The 18,171-nt window shown below is 40.9% G+C and overlaps 1 protein-coding gene across 5 annotated transcripts in view; it reads left to right on the top strand.

Moving 5' to 3' along the window:
• Positions 1 to 18,171, top strand: part of LOC138624591 (protein unc-13 homolog B-like) — a 66,804-nt gene that overhangs the window by 45,993 nt on the left and 2,640 nt on the right. For 4 of the 5 annotated variants that reach the window (XM_069704930.1, XM_069704911.1, XM_069704937.1 and 1 more), the window contains 28 exons: positions 119 to 197; positions 1,099 to 1,173; positions 1,283 to 1,502; positions 1,612 to 1,839; positions 1,970 to 2,111; positions 2,314 to 2,483; positions 4,105 to 4,220; positions 4,701 to 4,864; positions 5,397 to 5,547; positions 5,712 to 5,780; positions 6,352 to 6,441; positions 6,650 to 6,787; positions 6,977 to 7,107; positions 7,348 to 7,433; positions 9,000 to 9,126; positions 9,307 to 9,403; positions 9,628 to 9,771; positions 10,367 to 10,444; positions 10,719 to 10,796; positions 14,991 to 15,079; positions 15,176 to 15,322; positions 15,564 to 15,687; positions 15,807 to 15,860; positions 15,997 to 16,074; positions 16,513 to 16,660; positions 16,888 to 16,944; positions 17,180 to 17,272; positions 17,376 to 17,535. In XM_069704930.1, coding sequence (XP_069561031.1) covers positions 119 to 197; positions 1,099 to 1,173; positions 1,283 to 1,502; positions 1,612 to 1,839; positions 1,970 to 2,111; positions 2,314 to 2,483; positions 4,105 to 4,220; positions 4,701 to 4,864; positions 5,397 to 5,547; positions 5,712 to 5,780; positions 6,352 to 6,441; positions 6,650 to 6,787; positions 6,977 to 7,107; positions 7,348 to 7,433; positions 9,000 to 9,126; positions 9,307 to 9,403; positions 9,628 to 9,771; positions 10,367 to 10,444; positions 10,719 to 10,796; positions 14,991 to 15,079; positions 15,176 to 15,322; positions 15,564 to 15,687; positions 15,807 to 15,860; positions 15,997 to 16,074; positions 16,513 to 16,660; positions 16,888 to 16,944; positions 17,180 to 17,272; positions 17,376 to 17,535 — 3,333 coding nt within the window. Of the gene's footprint in view, positions 1 to 118; positions 198 to 388; positions 482 to 1,098; positions 1,174 to 1,282; positions 1,503 to 1,611; positions 1,840 to 1,969; positions 2,112 to 2,313; positions 2,484 to 4,104; positions 4,221 to 4,700; positions 4,865 to 5,396; positions 5,548 to 5,711; positions 5,781 to 6,351; positions 6,442 to 6,649; positions 6,788 to 6,976; positions 7,108 to 7,347; positions 7,434 to 8,999; positions 9,127 to 9,306; positions 9,404 to 9,627; positions 9,772 to 10,366; positions 10,445 to 10,718; positions 10,797 to 14,990; positions 15,080 to 15,175; positions 15,323 to 15,563; positions 15,688 to 15,806; positions 15,861 to 15,996; positions 16,075 to 16,512; positions 16,661 to 16,887; positions 16,945 to 17,179; positions 17,273 to 17,375; positions 17,536 to 18,171 lie in introns of those variants that run through there. The other variant, XM_069704945.1, reaches the window with a different exon arrangement.

Here is an 18,171-nt window from a genome sequence, read left to right as displayed (position 1 = left end):
GTGACAACAGTCATGTGGCCATATTGTAATACCAATAAAAAGCCCATATTGTGGACTGCTTTGTTATTGCATCTAAGGCCATTATATTGACTTTTACACTCTTTCTGTTGGTGCTCAGTGGCGGATCTGGTCTGTATGGAATTGACAGCATGCCAGACCTGCGTAAAAAGAAGCCCATCGCCTTGGTCAGCGATGTGGTCAGTACCTACCTGTCTTTCCTTCGCTACATCTACTGTATGTCATGTCACGCCTGTTTTGTTTTGTACTTTCACTGTGAGTTCATGTCTTTCTATTTGTGAAACCACCACAGAAGTCACAGCTATTCGTTTTATCTTCAAGCTGAATTTGGGATGAGATTGTTATCAACACATGGAGACAAATATGAAATCAGACTGCTAATTTCTCTCTCCCTCCTCTCTTAAACCCGAAACTATTCCCCACAACTCTCTTGAATGCATTCACTCTCCTTGATCAGGCTATGGTAAGTTATAGAATCTAGTTGCCACTCCCTTTTCTCCTAAATACAAAATACCCAGTAGGACAAATAAAACAGGAGTTGCTTCCAACATGCATGTCGACAGCATGTTGATCTCTTTGATGACACACCTCCTGTTTTATCCAAATTAAAACATTTGCATGCATCCTTTTGGTCCTAGGGTAGCTTTTCCCACTACCCAATATCACCATTAGAGTGTGTAATCAACAAATCGTTCCCCAACCTTTTTGTTAACATTTTTCCTCACTTGTTAAACCATTAACGGACACATAATAAAAATGGGAAGCTCATGGATACAATGCACTACTAACAAAGCCCTGTTAGTCTTTTAGAGTGTTAACTATAACTATATCTATTTAGTAATCTGCTCTTCACTTCTTTCTTAAAACTAACAATACTCACATGGAGTTTTTCTGATCATCGGGTTAGAGTTCACCAAAAGGGAAAACCTACTATAATAACCCTACTGACCACCCCAATAACCACCCTGCCACCCTTTTGTCCTTCACTAATATAGTATTATTGTGGTGCTTGGTTGTGGGTTATAATGTGTTTACTAAGTATGAACTTAGCTAAATATTCCTTTGTCACTTGTTGTTTAGTCCCTTGTCCAAGCCAGGAAGGCGGGAATCACATCTGCCATGGCTGCACGGTCCTCAATCAAAGATGAGGAGCTGGTGAGTGAAACACCTTAAGCTTTGTCCACTTTGCTTTTTAAATAATAGAATCATCCATTATCAAGAATTCCATGCACAAAAACCTCCCCAAAAAACTGTCCTTCTGTAGAAAAACCATGTGTACAAGAAGACCCTGCAGGCTCTCATCTACCCCATATCCTGCACCACACCGCATAACTTTGAGGTGTGGACAGCCACTACGCCCACGTACTGCTATGAGTGTGAGGGGCTGCTGTGGGGAATCGCCCGGCAAGGCATGCGGTGCTCTGAGTGTGGGGTCAAGTGCCACGAAAAGTGCCAAGAGCTGCTGAATGCTGACTGTCTTCAGCGTGAGTATTGCACAGAAAATGTTGTCAATTAAGCTGCGTACCAATGAGACAACATAGTATATTTTTTTTTCTAATTTAATCTCTTTTACATTTTTGTTTTGATGCTTAGGTGCTGCGGAAAAGAGCTCTAAGCATGGAGCCGAAGACCGGACTCAAAACATCATCATGGCCATGAAGGACAGGATGAAGATCAGGGAGCGGAACAAACCAGAAATCTTTGAGCTGGTCAGAGAAGTGTTTGTCATCAGCAAAACCATTCACGCCCAGCAGATGAAGACTATCAAACAGAGCGTGTTGGACGGTACTTCCAAGTGGTCGGCCAAGATCACCATCACAGGTGATCAAAAACAGACAGATTCAACCACAACTTCACTCCTCAGCATCAATCTTACCTGTGCAATCATGGGCGATAATTGTTAATGCTAATGGGTGTTCCTTATGTCTTTGTTTCCCTATCACCATGTTAGTTGTTTGTGCTCAAGGACTTCAGGCCAAAGACAAGACAGGATCCAGTGATCCATATGTCACTGTTCAGGTGGGCAAGACCAAGAAGAGAACCAAGACCATTTATGGAAACCTGAATCCGGTCTGGGAGGAGAAATTCCACTTGTAAGTCATAAAAAATTACTGGTTTTAAAATGTAAATAGCTCTTTGTAAGAGTGAAGTAAATTACAATATATTTAATAGTATGGCGTACGTACACTATCCTCAGGCGAACTAGGAGTCGAAAGTAATTTCCAGATTTCACATATAATAATATTATTATTTAGTACCTATGTTTTAATTTTTCCATTTCCGTTTTTTCATTAGTGAGTGCCACAATTCTTCAGACCGAATCAAAGTGCGTGTGTGGGACGAAGATGATGACATCAAATCCAGGGTGAAGCAGCGTCTGAAGAGGGAGTCGGATGATTTCCTCGGCCAGAGCATCATTGAAGTCCGAACGCTGAGCGGAGAAATGGACGTCTGGTATAACCTGGGTCAGTATGCACTCGTGTCTTGTTATCGTCCAATATAGGAAGTCAGAGAAGAGTGTTACGTTTTGGACTTTCAGACGCGAAACAATTAATAGACAGATTCCACGTAAAGAGAGCTGTTTGATCATTGTCAGACATGTTGCCCTCACTGGAATGCAAAGTAATAGCATCACTTTATTCGTGAGATTTCAGTGTTGCCTCCTACAGGCAAAGGAAGTATACACTATAAAAAGGTATGATAACCACTACAGGCAATTGCACTTATGGCTGGGAGGTAGGTTACATTACTTCTTTAATCTTTCCGCTGCAGCCTGCGAGGGAATCATCCACAACAACCTGCATGTCATTTGCTTTGTTATATTAATTTCACATCTCCTTTGCCTGCAGCAACTTCCTCCACTCGGGCATGGAGCTGCCCCAAGGCCTGTACTGGTCTGCATGACAATGCATTAAATTTGAAATGAGTCCCATCGCACTAGCTGACAGTTGTGCTCTTTTCAGGAAAAATAATAGTTTCATGATAATCCCCAGCGTATGAAGAGTTTCATTAGGATGAGGCTTACACAAGAGCTGATTTACAGTCCCTTGTGCGAGTTAACATGCCCACTGGTTGCATGGCATAAATGTAGCCTGAATACCTCTGAGGATTAAATGTCTTTCTGATCTTTCAGACAAACCATAATCCGAATCACTATTTCTGCAAATGCTTATGTTTCCTTTTAAAATAGACTTCCTGTGTTGTTGAGTGTCAAACAGCTTTTATCTAGACATCAACTATTAGTCTGTAAACACTCCCCATAAATTAGATAATAGACTAAGTCACTCCAGGCATCATGTCATATTGTTTTCATGTCCATGTTGTATGTAAGAGTGAGACATTCACGCCATCAGGAGATCTCTTGTTTCTACTTGATTAAAGTGCTAAAATTGACTTCAACATAGCAATAATAAATCTTCCAGTGGAACAGCACATCACTGAATATGAATGTGCCCATAAATCTGCTGTTGTTTCTCTTGAACAGGGATATATAAAGTGCTCGGTTTAATAATGTCTGATAACCATAATAAAATATATTCCTTTGGTGCTGAATCATTTGTTGCAAAGTTGATGATCAGTCACGTAATATGCTCAGTTCACTCCAAACATATTCTCTTCTCTATCTTCTCCTTCTCCCAAGCTTTTCTTTACTGTCCCCCTGATGTGTGATTATCAAGTAGCAGCACTCCAGTCGGAAATCGACCACTCCACCAACATGTACAAATTACCCCTAATGATGCGCCTGTCAGGGCAAATAGCAGGGGCGAGCCGCCAAACGCTCCACCTCCAGAGCTGCTCCAGCTCAAATGTCTTCGGCGATCAGGCGTAGATCCATACAGCCCACTGCCATTGTCTCGCTCACTATCCGCTGGAGGACTTCTATTAGCGCTGCCGTCTCTGCACTGCCATCAAGCCGTAGAAACAGAACCCCCTACAATAGAGATGCCATGTTAATAGTCTGTAATTAGTGTTAACAGACCTGGTTTCATGTGCCTCGTTGTTTCAGATTCAGATTGGAGTTATGAATCAAGGAGATGTGTTTTTGTAACTGTGTGTGTGATTGACTGTATTTGTGTTTGATTACAGAGAAGAGGACGGACAAGTCAGCCGTGTCAGGGGCCATTCGGCTTCAAATCAATGTGGAGATCAAAGGAGAGGAGAAAGTGGCTGCGTATCACGTTCAATACACCTGTTTGCATGAGGTATACGATTCTGAAGTTATAACCTAAGCATCCAAGATATTCAGAGGTTAAGCACACAGAAGGTTTCAGAACTGTGGAAGTTAAGTGACAGCTATTAGCTATTGTAATGATTGTGATGTGCGGCACAGATTGTCTGCAGATGTGACTGATTTATAGAGGATTCAAATCAGAGATAGAGTTACATAATCACACCTATTCCCTGAAAAACATGTCCAAATTGAATTGTGGATGTGGCTTAAAGCACTGTACTGTACTGCACTGTAACCTGTGCTTATACAACAGACAATCACATAAACAGAAAAGCCAAAAGGTTTTAACCCCTCAGGATCTCCACTGCACACACCTTTTGAACACAAATCGTCATGACATCCTCGTCATATCTCAGATCTATAAAAGCCACTGTGACCGCTCTTTCTCGTCTTCCATGTTCACGTCCACTGAACTCTACGGTACATTTTACTTTATTTCTGCCCATTACAGAACCTGTTCCACCATTCGACTGACGTGCTCGGTCAAGGCGTGGTAAAAATCCCGGAGACTCGCAGCGACGATTCTTGGAAAGTCTACTATGATGACGTGGCGCAGGAGGTAGTGGACGAATTTGCCATGCGCTACGGGATTGAGTCGATCTACCAGGCCATGACGTGAGTCCTGAATATCACAGTGGATAAAAGGACCTTCTCGCTGCCTGTCAATGTGTTTGTTTCCTCTTCATCTCCCTTCTTCCTGGCCCCTCTTCCTACCTATTGCTGTCACACCAAAGTGCCTCTTAGTGCTGTTGTCAGTCTCTGCTGGCCTTCAAATGAAGGAAAGTCAATTATAAACGGGCTGAGGACGGATTTGTCTCCATGAAATGTCACGATCCATACGGATGTCTTTTAGCTGGGCCCATCATTCACAGGAAGCACACTCCGGTGGGCCATCCTTCAGCCTCAACGTGCCAGGTAGCTGATGGGCAGGCGGAATGACCACTCCTAATAGGGATCATTAGGTGTAAAGTACACCCTTGAGAGGACACGGGTTGTCCAAATAAAGGCTCAGCTATCCACACTTGACACTGACATTGCTTCTCCCAAACCTCCTCTCCCTGACACTGACATGTCTTTTTAAGTCTAAGCAGGTGCAGACTGGAAGAACAGGAGCCCGTCTTTACCAGGCTTGTGCTTCTTTTCCCAGGCACTTTGCTTGTCTGTCGTCAAAGTACATGTGTCCCGGAGTTCCTGCAGTGATGAGCACCCTGCTGGCCAATATCAATGCCTTCTACGCCCACACAACCGCTTCCACCAATGTGTCCGCCTCCGACCGCTTCGCTGCTTCTAATTTTGGGGTCTGTACTACTGTAACACACATACACACCATAAATATGTCTCATGCCACTGCTTCTCTTTGACTTTTTGGGTCATATCAGGTTTTTTTTGGTGTTTTTCTTCTGCTTAATACAGACACATGTACAAGCTCACACTTATTGTTTTTCTTTTCCTGACCAAACAGAAAGAACGCTTCGTCAAGCTCTTAGACCAGTTACACAACTCCCTCCGAATTGACCTTTCAACTTATAGGGTAAGATTCATATAAGTATCACTGCCATGAATGACTAATACTGTTCTTAAAGGTTATATTTTTCCTTTGAAAGTGCTGCATCAGTATTGTTAATCAGTGTGCATTCAGTATATCCATTTTCCCAAAAGAAAAGCTATGAATGCCAGTCAAAATTATATCATTTTATGCATTTTGTGCCATGTCACATGTTCAGTGTTTTGAATATTGTTTAGATTAGATTAGACTTTATTAGTCGTCACAGCAGCATGTACACAGTATGAACAAATTTACAAATACGTCTGAAATAAACGAAATAAGATAGATAAAAAAATTATTATTTTAGAAAAAAAATAAGAGCAATAAAAGAATGAATACACACACACAGACTATATACACAAAAACAAATAAAATCAAGATATAGATAACGTGAATGTTTGTCTGCAAGTAAAGCAATGAACTGTAACAGCAGTCTTGAAAAGGGTGGAGAACGTAAAGTCTCAGTGCTGTGATTACTCATACATACAACACATCAGTCATAATCATTTATTTAAACTGAATTTACTTGTAAATTAAACATGTTTTTCCTCTCTAGAACCACTTCCCAGCCAGCAGCAAAGATCGCCTGCAAGATCTGAAATCCACTGTGGACCTTCTGACGAGCATCACCTTCTTCAGGATGAAGGTAGATAACAGTGTTTCCTGTACTACATCTGTCTTTACCAATATCTGGTTATCAGCTAATTTGATTCTTCTTTATGTTTAGTCGATGGTCCTACATTTTTTTTAACCTGTTTGTTGTCGGTGACCCTGTTGCTCTACAAGTTGATAAAGTGTGACTGACTGTTTGCAGTCATTCACTGCCAGTGTTTTTACCCCCATCTGGTGTTCAGGTTCAGGAGTTACAGTCTCCGCCCCGAGCCAGCCAGGTGGTGAAGGACTGCGTCAAAGCCTGTCTCAACTCTACATACGACTACGTCTTTAATAACTGCCACGAGCTGTACCGCAGACAGTACCAGCCTGTGGACACAGTGAGTCACGTACAACTGCAGTATATAGGGTGCATCAGCAGGGCATTGTACACAAGACACAAGTAACTTCAACGTTACTTAGTTTACTTAAATTAATTGTAAAAGCAAACTAAGACAATTAGGGACAACAATGATGCGTATCAATATCTGTCAACAACAACTTGCCTTTTTTTCTTTTTTTTTATCCAGAACAAGGAGGAGCTCCCTTTGGAGGAGCAGGGTCCGAGCGTCAAGAACTTGGACTTCTGGCCCAAACTCATCATGCTCATTGTCTCCATCATCGAAGAAGACAGGAACTCGTACACACCAGTGCTCAACCAGTTAGTAATTCCACTCCTTTTACCCTCTTAAACAAGCAGCAACAACACCAACCACTTGAATAAATCTCGCTGAGTAGTCCCTTATCAGTTTCTGCTACATCTATATAAGAAGGGTTTGTGTTTAATACCTCTTTCCAAATGTTCAGAACACTTAAAGTGGGTGCTTAAATCATTATACTTTGTTGTTTGGTCTCCAGTTGGATTTATCTCACAACTTATTTGAACTGTCTCCTCTCTCAGGTTCCCTCAAGAACTGATTGTAGGGAAGGTGTCAGCAGAGGTCATGTGGACATTGTTTGCTCAAGACATGAAGTACGCAATGGAAGGTAGGTCCTGGTGTCTACTGTCCCACCAGTCACATATAGCCACATCCGAGGCTCTTTATTGTAGAATTATGCTGCTGTGTTGAATTGTGGAGGTATATTTTGTCTAGAAGTGAGGGAAACAGCTGGAGGGTTAGCATGTAAAAACAAATAGATGAAAAGAGAATATCTGTGCAGGGTTTGAAAAGCTGCTTATGTCTCCCAGGAGCCTCTCTGCACTTTTTTTTTTCTCTCTCTGCTGTACTGTACTGTACAGCACCATCGGTCCCCAGAGACAATCAGCTTTCATTCTAGACCTTGTCCTCCAGATGAATCCCCTACAGAGACTATCAATGTGAAATATCTGCTTCACAAAAAACGGCACAACACAGAAGTGGTGGCCGCTTAAGTTGAATTTATAAGTGATCGAAAATGGAAAGAGATTTTGCTCCAGAGGTTTAAGAGTGGTAGTTTTTAGCAGGTCACCAAAAAGATAAGAGTATCTGCTTATTCTTAAACTAATCATTATTTCATCTGCAAAAATGTTCCTGCTCGAAGGAGTATAGTAGCAGCAACAGTTTGACTTGAATACATGATCTTGTTGCACTCATTGCAATGAAAGTGAGACTAAACATTTGAAATAAACGAAGCTGTGACTTTAAGAATTTCAAAGCGTTGCCCCATTCATCTGAGTGAACACATAAAATGGGATTAGTGTGTGTGTTTGTGTTTGTTGAGTATTAGACCATCAGAGGACATGTTGCCCAAAGAAAACATTTGGATTAAGTCCTGCTTTTTTCAAACAAAGGGATATTTTAGAATGATGCAGTGACTTTATACGTAGGATTTGATTTAGGAAAAGCCAAAATCGCTGAAAATGTAGAGGACTTTATCTTAAGAGGTAAAGGATAGATTCAAATTTTGTATGTATGAAAACACTCCTCACAGGACCATACTGTGTGTACAGTAAAATCAGTGTACAGACGGCCTTCTGTACTAAGTTGCAGTATGAGGACAGTCACAAAAACACAGAGTTTAAGACTAAAAAACAAAAAATTTCAGCTTTACCTGAACTTTAGAATTGATTTTTGCCCAGAAGAAGGGCTGTGGGTTTAAACCCTTATCACTAACGTGAATAACTGCTTTAAAAAGGGATCTCTCTGTAGTTAGTATGAACAAGAGAATCAGTTAAAGTGGACAATAGTTATTTCAGTGTACATACAAGCATGTTATAAAATAAAAATCTATCTTTTTCCTGTAATCTCACTCAGTGAGAGGATTAAGAAAGACATTTTTAGAAAAAAAAAAACGAAATATCAAAGCACCAAAGTTTAAAATGCCCTGTCTTTGTTCCAAGCAGGGGTCATTCTCCCAAAGCTCTTGATCCCACACTTCCGATAATGCAGCTCGGTAGCACCTTGATTTCATTAGGGTTTCTGTTATAAATTAGAAGTCTCAGGCAGTCACTGCGGTAACTTTGAATATGCTTCACAACTGCATCACTACATTATACTAAATTACAGCAACGTTGTTTCCCACCACTGCAAGAGTACACAAAGCTCACCTCTCGTTGTGTCTTTGTACCTGCAGAGCATGAGAAGCACAGACTGTGTAAGAGCACGGACTACATGAACCTGCACTTCAAGGTGAAGTGGCTCTACAACGAATATGTCAAGGAGCTGCCAATCTTCAGCAGCGTTGTTCCCGACTACCCATCGTAAGTGCATGTGACGTGTTTACTCACAGGCAAAGCAAAGGAAAACATCAAAATAAAAAAATTTTAAACACTCAATTTATATTGCTAAATGAATTGAGCTCTAACCCAGCTACTGGTTTAGAGCATAAACACCATAAAAATTAAAAAATAAACTCTTCTAATCTTTATTTTCCCTTTTAGATGGTTTGTACAGTTTGTGCTCCAGTGGTTGGATGAAAATGAGGACGTATCTATGGAGTTCATGCATGGAGCCCTGGAGAGAGACAAAAAAGATGGAGTAAGAAAATTAAAATGGACTACTTTATAGCTTATTATTATTTATGCCAATGAGGTTGTAATAAAAACTGTATTGAATTAAATTAGTGTTCCTCCTGTTTCCAGAGACACACACAGTATCAGCATGTGGACATCAGAAAGTTGTGTGCGAGCATGTTGCCTGCCGTTATAGTTTTGTCTCCAGTATAAGTACTAATAATAACTCTGTTTATGTACTTGTTTCAGTTTCAGCAGACCTCTGAGCACGCTCTGTTCTCGTGCTCCGTGGTGGACATCTTCACTCAGCTCAACCAGAGCTTTGAGATCATCAAGAAACTGGAATGTCCTGACCCGAACGTCATGGCTCAGTACAGCCGCCGCTTCTCCAAGGTAACCCTTTTTAACCCTTGTGAATCCTAAACTGTCTCCGACGTGCAACACATTATCAAAAGATGTATCACAGCTCTCGTTTGTAACTCCCAGCTGCTGGAGCTACATGACATACGTTGCGTATTTAGGTCTAAAACTTCTACAAGTAATAATGAATTAAATGTCCTAATTATGTTGATCTTTTACTTTCTATGACTATTTTCCTTTTTTTTTTATAAGCATCACATTTGAGTTAAATTACTAAACAGCTACAACATTGTCTGGAGGGAAGTTTACACTTTTTGTTAGGGCCATTTGATTGTTCCTTATTAACAAGATTTGAATTGGATATAATATTTCCCACCTGGGAAAAGGACGGTCAACACAGTTTTATGTTTGGGGATTCATTTTTCTGCTACAAAATACATTAATAAGGAACCTTTGTATATTTTAATAATTGGGTGAAATGATTCTTTGGACACATTCCCCAAAAGTGTAATATAATCCCCTATCTAAATACTGAACAGTTTCATTAGAAGTAAGTGATTGGATTTCAAACTCGTTATTGTTTGTGCCATTTATATGTTTAATGTCCTCTTTGTTTCATTTTTTGCAGACAATTGCCAAAGTTCTCCTGCAGTACAGTGCCATTCTGACCAAGAGCTTTCCTACTTATATTGACAAAGAGAAGATTGTAAGTTATTGTTCTTATTTTGTAATATTATTTGTACTTTAGTAGGCTGTTTTTTTTTTGTTTTTTTAAAGTCAGTGCTGTTGTTTATCTACCTTGCAATAGATCCTACACAATTATATTATCCATGAAAAGTTTAGGGATTGTTGTGTGCCACTTTTACCTTGGCAGAAAGCTGGATAGTAACTAACATCTGTATTCAGGCTCTGCTGCTTTTGCTTTCTCTCACTGCCCACTCTCTCTCTCTCTCTCTCTCTCCTCCTGTGTCCTCTTGCAGCCCTGCGTCCTCATGAATAATGTGCAGCAGTTGAGAATCCAGCTGGAAAAGATGTTTGAGTCGATGGGTGCCAAACAGGTGAGTCTGAAGAAAATGAAAGTGGATGTGAGAACGAGCTAATTTAACGTTCCACGACGTCATAGTGGAGGGTGCCCACTATTGTTCACAAATTAGTTAATATGAAAAAAGAATCATAAACTGAACATCTATTAGATGGATAGAAGACATAGAAGAGATGGTTATTTATACAGCAGCTGGGGTTGTGTCTCTTATGTCTCAGATTGCAACAGTGGAAGCACAGGTATATATGGTAGTGGTAGTTAGAGGGCTGCTATTGCTGGATTAGGATTTAGTGGAAGTTGTTTATGCTCTGAATATATTGCATTCAGTGTCTGATGTGAAGCTGTCAGTGAAAGCGTAGCCTTTAGGTTAATAGTTGTAGAGATTCTGCCTTGCGCTGCCTGAAAGACGAGAGAATATTGAGCTGAGGTTTAACTCCATCATGTCCTCTGTATCAGCACTGTAGCTCCAGTATGGAGAATCGATAGCTTCTCTGTCAGCTGTGACCTCCCGCTGCTTTCGATCCCTGCCCCACTTTTGCATGTAATGTTATACCATAGCTACTGTAGCTGCAATAGTTTTTTTTTTAGTAGTGTTTGATTGATTGTAGGACTGTAGCTGTTGCGACGCTCTAGCTTAAGTTTCAACGAGTGTGTTCACTTTACAATTAAAGCAAAATGAAATGGTAGAAGAGGAAGAAGAGGAGGAGGAGGAGGAGGAGGAAGAGGCAGGCGAGGAGGTAGGTTTCCATCATGGTCTGTCCATGCAGGGCAGATATTGGTCCGTATGAGTGTACATCTTTCTATTGTTCAATCAGCTTGATGGTGTGCAATGGACCACTGTGTTGATTATTTCCCTGTTCCTCTGCATTGAACAGCAGGTTATAACTGAGGATGAGAAGGCAAAGGCTCCGGTGGGTACTGTGGATGGTAGCAGTTTAGAAGTCACTGGTAGTTAGACTCAAACTAACCCGTAGCGACTGAAAGTTACGAGTGTTATCTTTAGCCTACACAGTAGCCTGACTTTTCTAGTTCCTCCCAGAAACCTTGTGATAATGGTGAATAACAGTAAAACAAACAGGTGCTGTACTGCTGATGTAGCTTGTATAGTGATAGCGTGCTCATGTTATTTTTTGCGACAGGGAATCATTTTCCAAATGTTAGCACATAATACAACATGTCATCTATCTGAGATAATAACAGAAGGTAACGAGGCAAAGCTTCAAAAGCTTTAGCAGATGAAGAAACAGAAATTCCTCATTGGACCAGAATATGGTGGCGTCGCAAAAACATTGGAAAAAGTCAACCTCCTCAGAGGCTACTACCTCCGGGCGTAAGGATCCGCCGCCGAATGTCAGAAACTATGAGGAAAAGCTCGGGTGCAGGAAACGACACAAGGAAGTAGAACTTTATGCTGGAATTTCCCTTCGATGACTAATTGTACGTTCAACAATAACGGAGTTGGACTTGATTTGTACACACTATTGGGATGCCTCGCGCTCGTGGGTTTGACCCTTTACCTTTCAGGAACATGGTTTGCAGATGTCGGATTATTTAGTTGTTCTCTGACGTGTCAAATGATTGGTAAAGCATCGTGTCATGATGTGGAGGAGGGGAAAGGCTGTTACATTTGAGCTCCTTCGAGAGAGAGAGATCAGTCGATCATCAATCATGAGAAAAGTGATTGATCTAGAGATTTGAGACCGGACGATGGTGTTATCTACACTTTGGTGTGTTGGGTGCAACAAGGTGGTATTTTAGTTTGTGTGTCGTTCAGACTAAAAACCAGTTTATATTTTCATAAATCACTTGGATGTTGGATGTAATTAGATTAATTCAATAGCAGCAATAGCAGCTGCTGAGCTTTACATCTTCTCGGCTAATTCCAGCAACAGTTTTGTTTTTGGTGGAGTGGTGTCAGCTACTCTTTTAATTCGGTTAGCTAACAAACTGAATTAACACAACGTCAATAGTTCTTTGTTCAAATGGATGATTTTCCAGTAGCTACAGATAAAAGCTTGGGAAATATTAATTTGATGTAGCTCTCTGTTTTTATACGGTAAAACAGATCTCAGAAAGTCCAGTTGAGGTCTTCAAATATAGTTGCCGTGATTTGCCTTTATATTTTGGGGGAGGATGAAGTCACAGTCATGTTTTTGCTTTCTTTTCTAGCGCAACAACAGTATGCTAGCATGGCAGGCAAGTTCACTGTATATGCATTCATGTTTTGTACATGACCGCATATACTCACATGTTCATCTCACTACTTGTGGATATTAAATATGCCGTTATATGCAAACCTTTTTTTTTTTTTTTTTTTTTTTACAAAAACAGGCACCGATATTAGTTGAATATGGTTGGCAGTAATGAGACTTAAAATCTTTGTCTTGTCTTTTTCTGCCACTCCAAGTATGAGGAGAGTGAGGAAGAGGAAGAAGTAGGGGAGGAAGGGGAGAAAATAGAGGCAGAGGTTTGTTGCAGTCCGACATGGTTTGAACTTTCATTCATTTTCTAAGCCCAGGTCATTTTTGCGCGCCGTTTCCCCGTTCCACCCACTCCCAGCAGCGTCACAGTCATAATCAGTCCCACTACAGTACGATGTCCCCCATGTGGTTATCACGGTCGAGTTCATCGTGTGTAGTTTCAACCGTCATCTCAAGTTCAGTACCTTTTTTTCAGTGGCATTTTCCCTCACTTCCGCCTTCATTTTCCCTTAAATGGGTATTTCTGAATTTTCGGTTCTTTAATTTTGTCTTCTTTGTAATTTTCCTATGTTTGCAAAAGACTGAAAAGGAGAAGGTGGGTGCCTATGTCACAAACACGTTTTTTTTTTATTTGAAAAACTTTCAGTATGTTGTTCTCTAGTTTATAGACTTTGTTCTTGCCTGCTTGTTACTTTGATGTTTTTAACAACAGAACAGGATTTTTCTTTGACAGTTTTTTATTTGTATTTATCTCTAAAAATATATATATATTTCCATCACACAAAGACGGATGCACCAGTAGAAAAGGTAGGCACCAGTTTTATCTGCTGCCACAGCACTTTGTAAAATCCATGTTGTAGTTTCCCAATTAATATCAATAAAAATCAAATGCCAAACGGGTAATGACAGTTAACTGAGGTTGTCCTGTGTTACCATCCACTTTTCTGCACTGCCGTAGACTGAAAACGCATTTGAGGACAAAAAGGTGAGTGTAGGTGCACAACATGCATATGAATACATCTGTGCACACACACACACACACACAAAAAAAGCAGATTACAAACCAAACACGATCCATTCCAAGCTGCCTTTTCTTCCCTAAAGCCTCTCTTTGTGCTGCGTAGCAGAAACCTCTCCGTTTGTCCTCACTAATGGTGCTTCGTAACCCTGACAGGCCATGAATCAAAAGCCCATTGGATCATTGGGCCACACTGTGGCTTCATCCACGTGGCTTAGCTCTCCTCCGGGCAGTGCTTATTTAGATGATGCCTGAGTGTACCTGCTTTAGGTACACTGGGGATTCATGGGTCTGTCCTACTTGTTCCTTCACCTTGTGTTTGTAAGACTCACTACTTATCAGACACTTAAAAGACACACAAATCTCCTGCAGTGTTTAACTTTTTTTTTTTTCAATGTGCTCCCTTTGAAAGTTGGAGACTTCTGGGAAAAAGGTGGGTTTGCTTAGATGTGTTAGATTTTATTATTAATTTTTTTCATAGTCATGTACATTAATTTGCTCCAGGATCATAGAATACAGACATTACAACAGGACCTAAATTTGATCTTATCCCTTTGGTATTCCTCAAAGCGTGACGCCCTTGTGGGCTGATGTGCTTTTTCTCCATAATGACATGATGTAACACAACTTGGTTACTGAAACCTGAAAATTATATAATCTTACTGACATTCGTGGCTTTCAGCGTTCGCTTTGAAGTGCCGATTTTACAAGTTGAAAATTAAATTGTTGTATTTTGGCTAAAAGCTGCAAATATGAAATGAAACCCTTTGATGAGCTGCTGTTTAAAGTTTCCAGTTCGTCCATTCACGGGAGAACGAACGCACATTCTTTCTCTATCGAGAAAAGAAAATTCTCTGCATTTTGCAGAGGTTGTTAAAGCTTTGAGGAGTTTAGGAAAGTTGTGTTGTACTTTCTGGCAACGTATTTTAAACGTTTTAATATGCAATAAACTAAAACCCTCCTGGGCACCTGTCTGTCTGCTTTTCCACAGATGGACACAGAGGCCGGTGAGTTACTGAACGACCTGCAGATGAGGCTGAACAACGTGCTGGACGAGCTCAGCAGTACGTTTGGCAACAGGTACATATACAGTTCACTCACTTGTATACGGTTAACTCTATAACCTCTCAGGTGTTTGTGCCGATTGATCATTATTTTTTTTAACTTTTATTCCAGTTTCCAGAGCCGGATCAACGAGTGCATGCGACAGATGTCGTCTTTGCTGTACCAGATCAAAGGGCCGCTCAACGAAAACAACAAAAACCAGGTGGACGCCGACTCTGACAACATGCTACGGCCACTCATGGATTTCCTGGACGGAAGGTGAGTTGCTCCATGAAGACATTGTGAACTGTGTGACAATATTTCCACGGTTTCAGCAACGTAACTTTCTTCTTTCTAGAGTTAAACTGTAGCTCATTCATTAATTCCTTGTATATATATATATATTTTTTTTTCATTTCAGTCGATAATCTGCCCTGAATTTGATCTCTCACAAATCATTTTTCTCTCTTTGTCTCTTTAACTAACATTTCTGTATGCGTATTTCTGCATGCGTTTTCAGGCTGACACTATTTGCCACTGCTTGCGAGAAGACTGTATTGAAGCGGGTGCTCAAGGAGCTGTGGAGGATCGTAATGAGCAGCCTGGAGAAGACGATTGTCCTGCCACAGGGCAACGATACCTTTGTGTGTTTATTATTTGTTTTCTTGATATTGCAAACTGATTTGACTTTTGCGTACAGAAATGAAAGAGAGGGAAAGCAGCAACCTAACGTTTTTTTGTTTTTGTTTTCTATGTTCTTCAGGGAGCTCAGATCCTCTCAGCTGCAAAAGAACTGGGTCAGCTGTCCAAACTCAAGGTATCATAATGCCTCCATATATTTGACATCATGTTAAATGGCTCTGAAATATGCTTGAAACTCTAAAGATCTGACATCAAACATGATTATTTTGATGTCTCTAACTCATCTCTTCGCTCACCGTTGGGTTGTGCAGGATCACATGGCGGGGGAGGCGAAAAGCCTCTCTCCCAGGCAGTGCGCTGTCATGGATGTGGCACTGGACACGATCAAGGTCAGTTTATACTGCGGGTTTTGGTTTCATTAGGATGCAGGGGAGACGGGTCAAATTAGCTTCATCAACTATTCATACATGAATCAAGTACCCAGGAAGGTGATGTAGGCAATGTGTTACAATCAAATTGCCGATTTTAATCTGCCTGGAAAAAAATTCTAGATTTAGTTTTTTTTTTGTTTGTTTGTTTGTTGTTGATTTTTTTTTTTTTGCTCTGTTTGAAATGGATTACCAGGATGTACACTGATCCTATTCAAGCTTGAAGGGTAATTTGATGGATTGTGTGCAGAATTGAATTAGTTAACGTCACTTTATTTCCAAATTCCTCAGCCTTCGGACCGTATAAACCAAACCAGCATTTTTGTCTGAAATAATTCATAATAAAATGGAACCCTCCAGCTGTTGCCAGACCTCTCAACCCCTCCGTTTCCTCTGCAGCAATATTTCCATGCAGGAGGGAACGGGCTGAAGAAGGCCTTCCTGGAGAAGAGCCCTGAGCTGTCCTCACTCCGCCACGCTCTGTCCCTCTACACACAGACGACCGACACACTCATCAAGACTTTTGTGACCACGCAACATGCACAAGGTAGTCCGGACCTCTGCTTTATGTTCCTTCTGAAAGGAAAACCTCTCCCAGAGTAGACCAGGAGAGGGCACTATGTGTGTAGGATCCACAAGACCTTTTGCTGAATATTCCCTCTTTTAGTTTTGCACATGCCTTTTGTATATATGTTTTTTTTTTTTTTTAATGCTGGAGTTTGTTGACATGTTATTCCTGTCTTCTCTTTATCTCACGTGCTGCCTCTGTGCCAGTGCACAATGGAAAGGGTATTAGGTTAACTCCCAATGAAAAAATACAGCCCAGCAGGGGTAGGTTTCATTGAAATCACCCGCCAGCCTTTTTTTTTTTTTTTTCCTTCCCCACCCGCTCTCCCTTTGTACATTCTGGTTTTGTCTCCTGTGAAACGAAGGTGGGAAGGTCAATCCCAACCCCACTTCTCCACGTGTTCTCCTCTCATTCTGACTCTGCATTATAAATCAGAGGTGGTTTTTTTTGCCTGTAAATGTAAACTCACTGTACGTGTCCGGCTGTCCATCAAACCAGGCTCCGGTGTGGGCAAGCCGATCGGTGAGCTGTCTGTCCAGATCGAGCTGCACACTCATCCAGGGAACGGAGAGCGGAAAGTGTCTGCCAGAGGTTCGTCTCAGGTTTTCATAAAAAAATATCTTTTAAAAGATGTGGCATTTTAAACAACGCTGATCTGTTTACATCATCCTGTTTGCACGTGTTTCGCAAACAGTTGTGGGGGCCAACGATTTGAAATGGCAGACGTCTGGCATGTTCCGACCCTTCGTGGAGATCACCATGATCGGGCCTCACCTCAGCGACAAGAAGCGCAAATTCCAGACCAAATCAAAGAACAACAGCTGGTCGCCTAAGTTCAACGAAACCTTCCATTTGTAAGTGGAGCAGCCTGCTTTTGTGATTCTCTTATTTGTTTCCAACAGCATTGTTAGCTATGCAACAAATGCTGTTTATGTTTATGGCTGCACATCATATCTATTTCCACTATACCAGCATACAAGTGTAATTTGTTTCCTACATTTACAGCGGCAAGCTCACAACTCCTATTTGACATTTTAAGAATATTATTTGGAGAATTTGACTTTCAGTTTTCAGAATGACATAATGCAACATCAGTAATCAGGAGAGGAAAATAAGAGCTGATATTAATGCTGTAATAATAATAGTGCCGTGGCAACAAAATTAATGTTTACCGGCTTATTTCGAAAAACACAGACATCAGACACACACGGTCGACAAACCAATCAATGTCGAGTATAAGGAAACGCAGCCCATATAGGTGATGACGACAGGACCTGAATAATACGTGATGCAAAGGTCTTCAGTGCACTCACACAATTCCAATGTGAAACCAACCGGATCAAGTGTTTACAATGCGACAAAAACATGAACCTTGGTTCACAGGTCAAAGTGTGAAAACGCCCTCAAAGTAAATCTAGGGTATCAGTAGTAAGTCCTTGCTGTTCTTTTTAACACTAGACGGTTGTACTCTGTAAAGCCGTTCACGCCTC

This window comes from Brachyistius frenatus, unplaced genomic scaffold (assembly GCF_029030835.1).
Source record: "Brachyistius frenatus isolate BFR_SWC_R1_liver_20210118 unplaced genomic scaffold, ASM2903083v1 Contig_3, whole genome shotgun sequence".
In the NCBI taxonomy this organism is placed as follows: Eukaryota; Metazoa; Chordata; class Actinopteri; family Embiotocidae; genus Brachyistius; species Brachyistius frenatus.
This window is presented reverse-complemented; position numbering and strand designations above follow the sequence as displayed.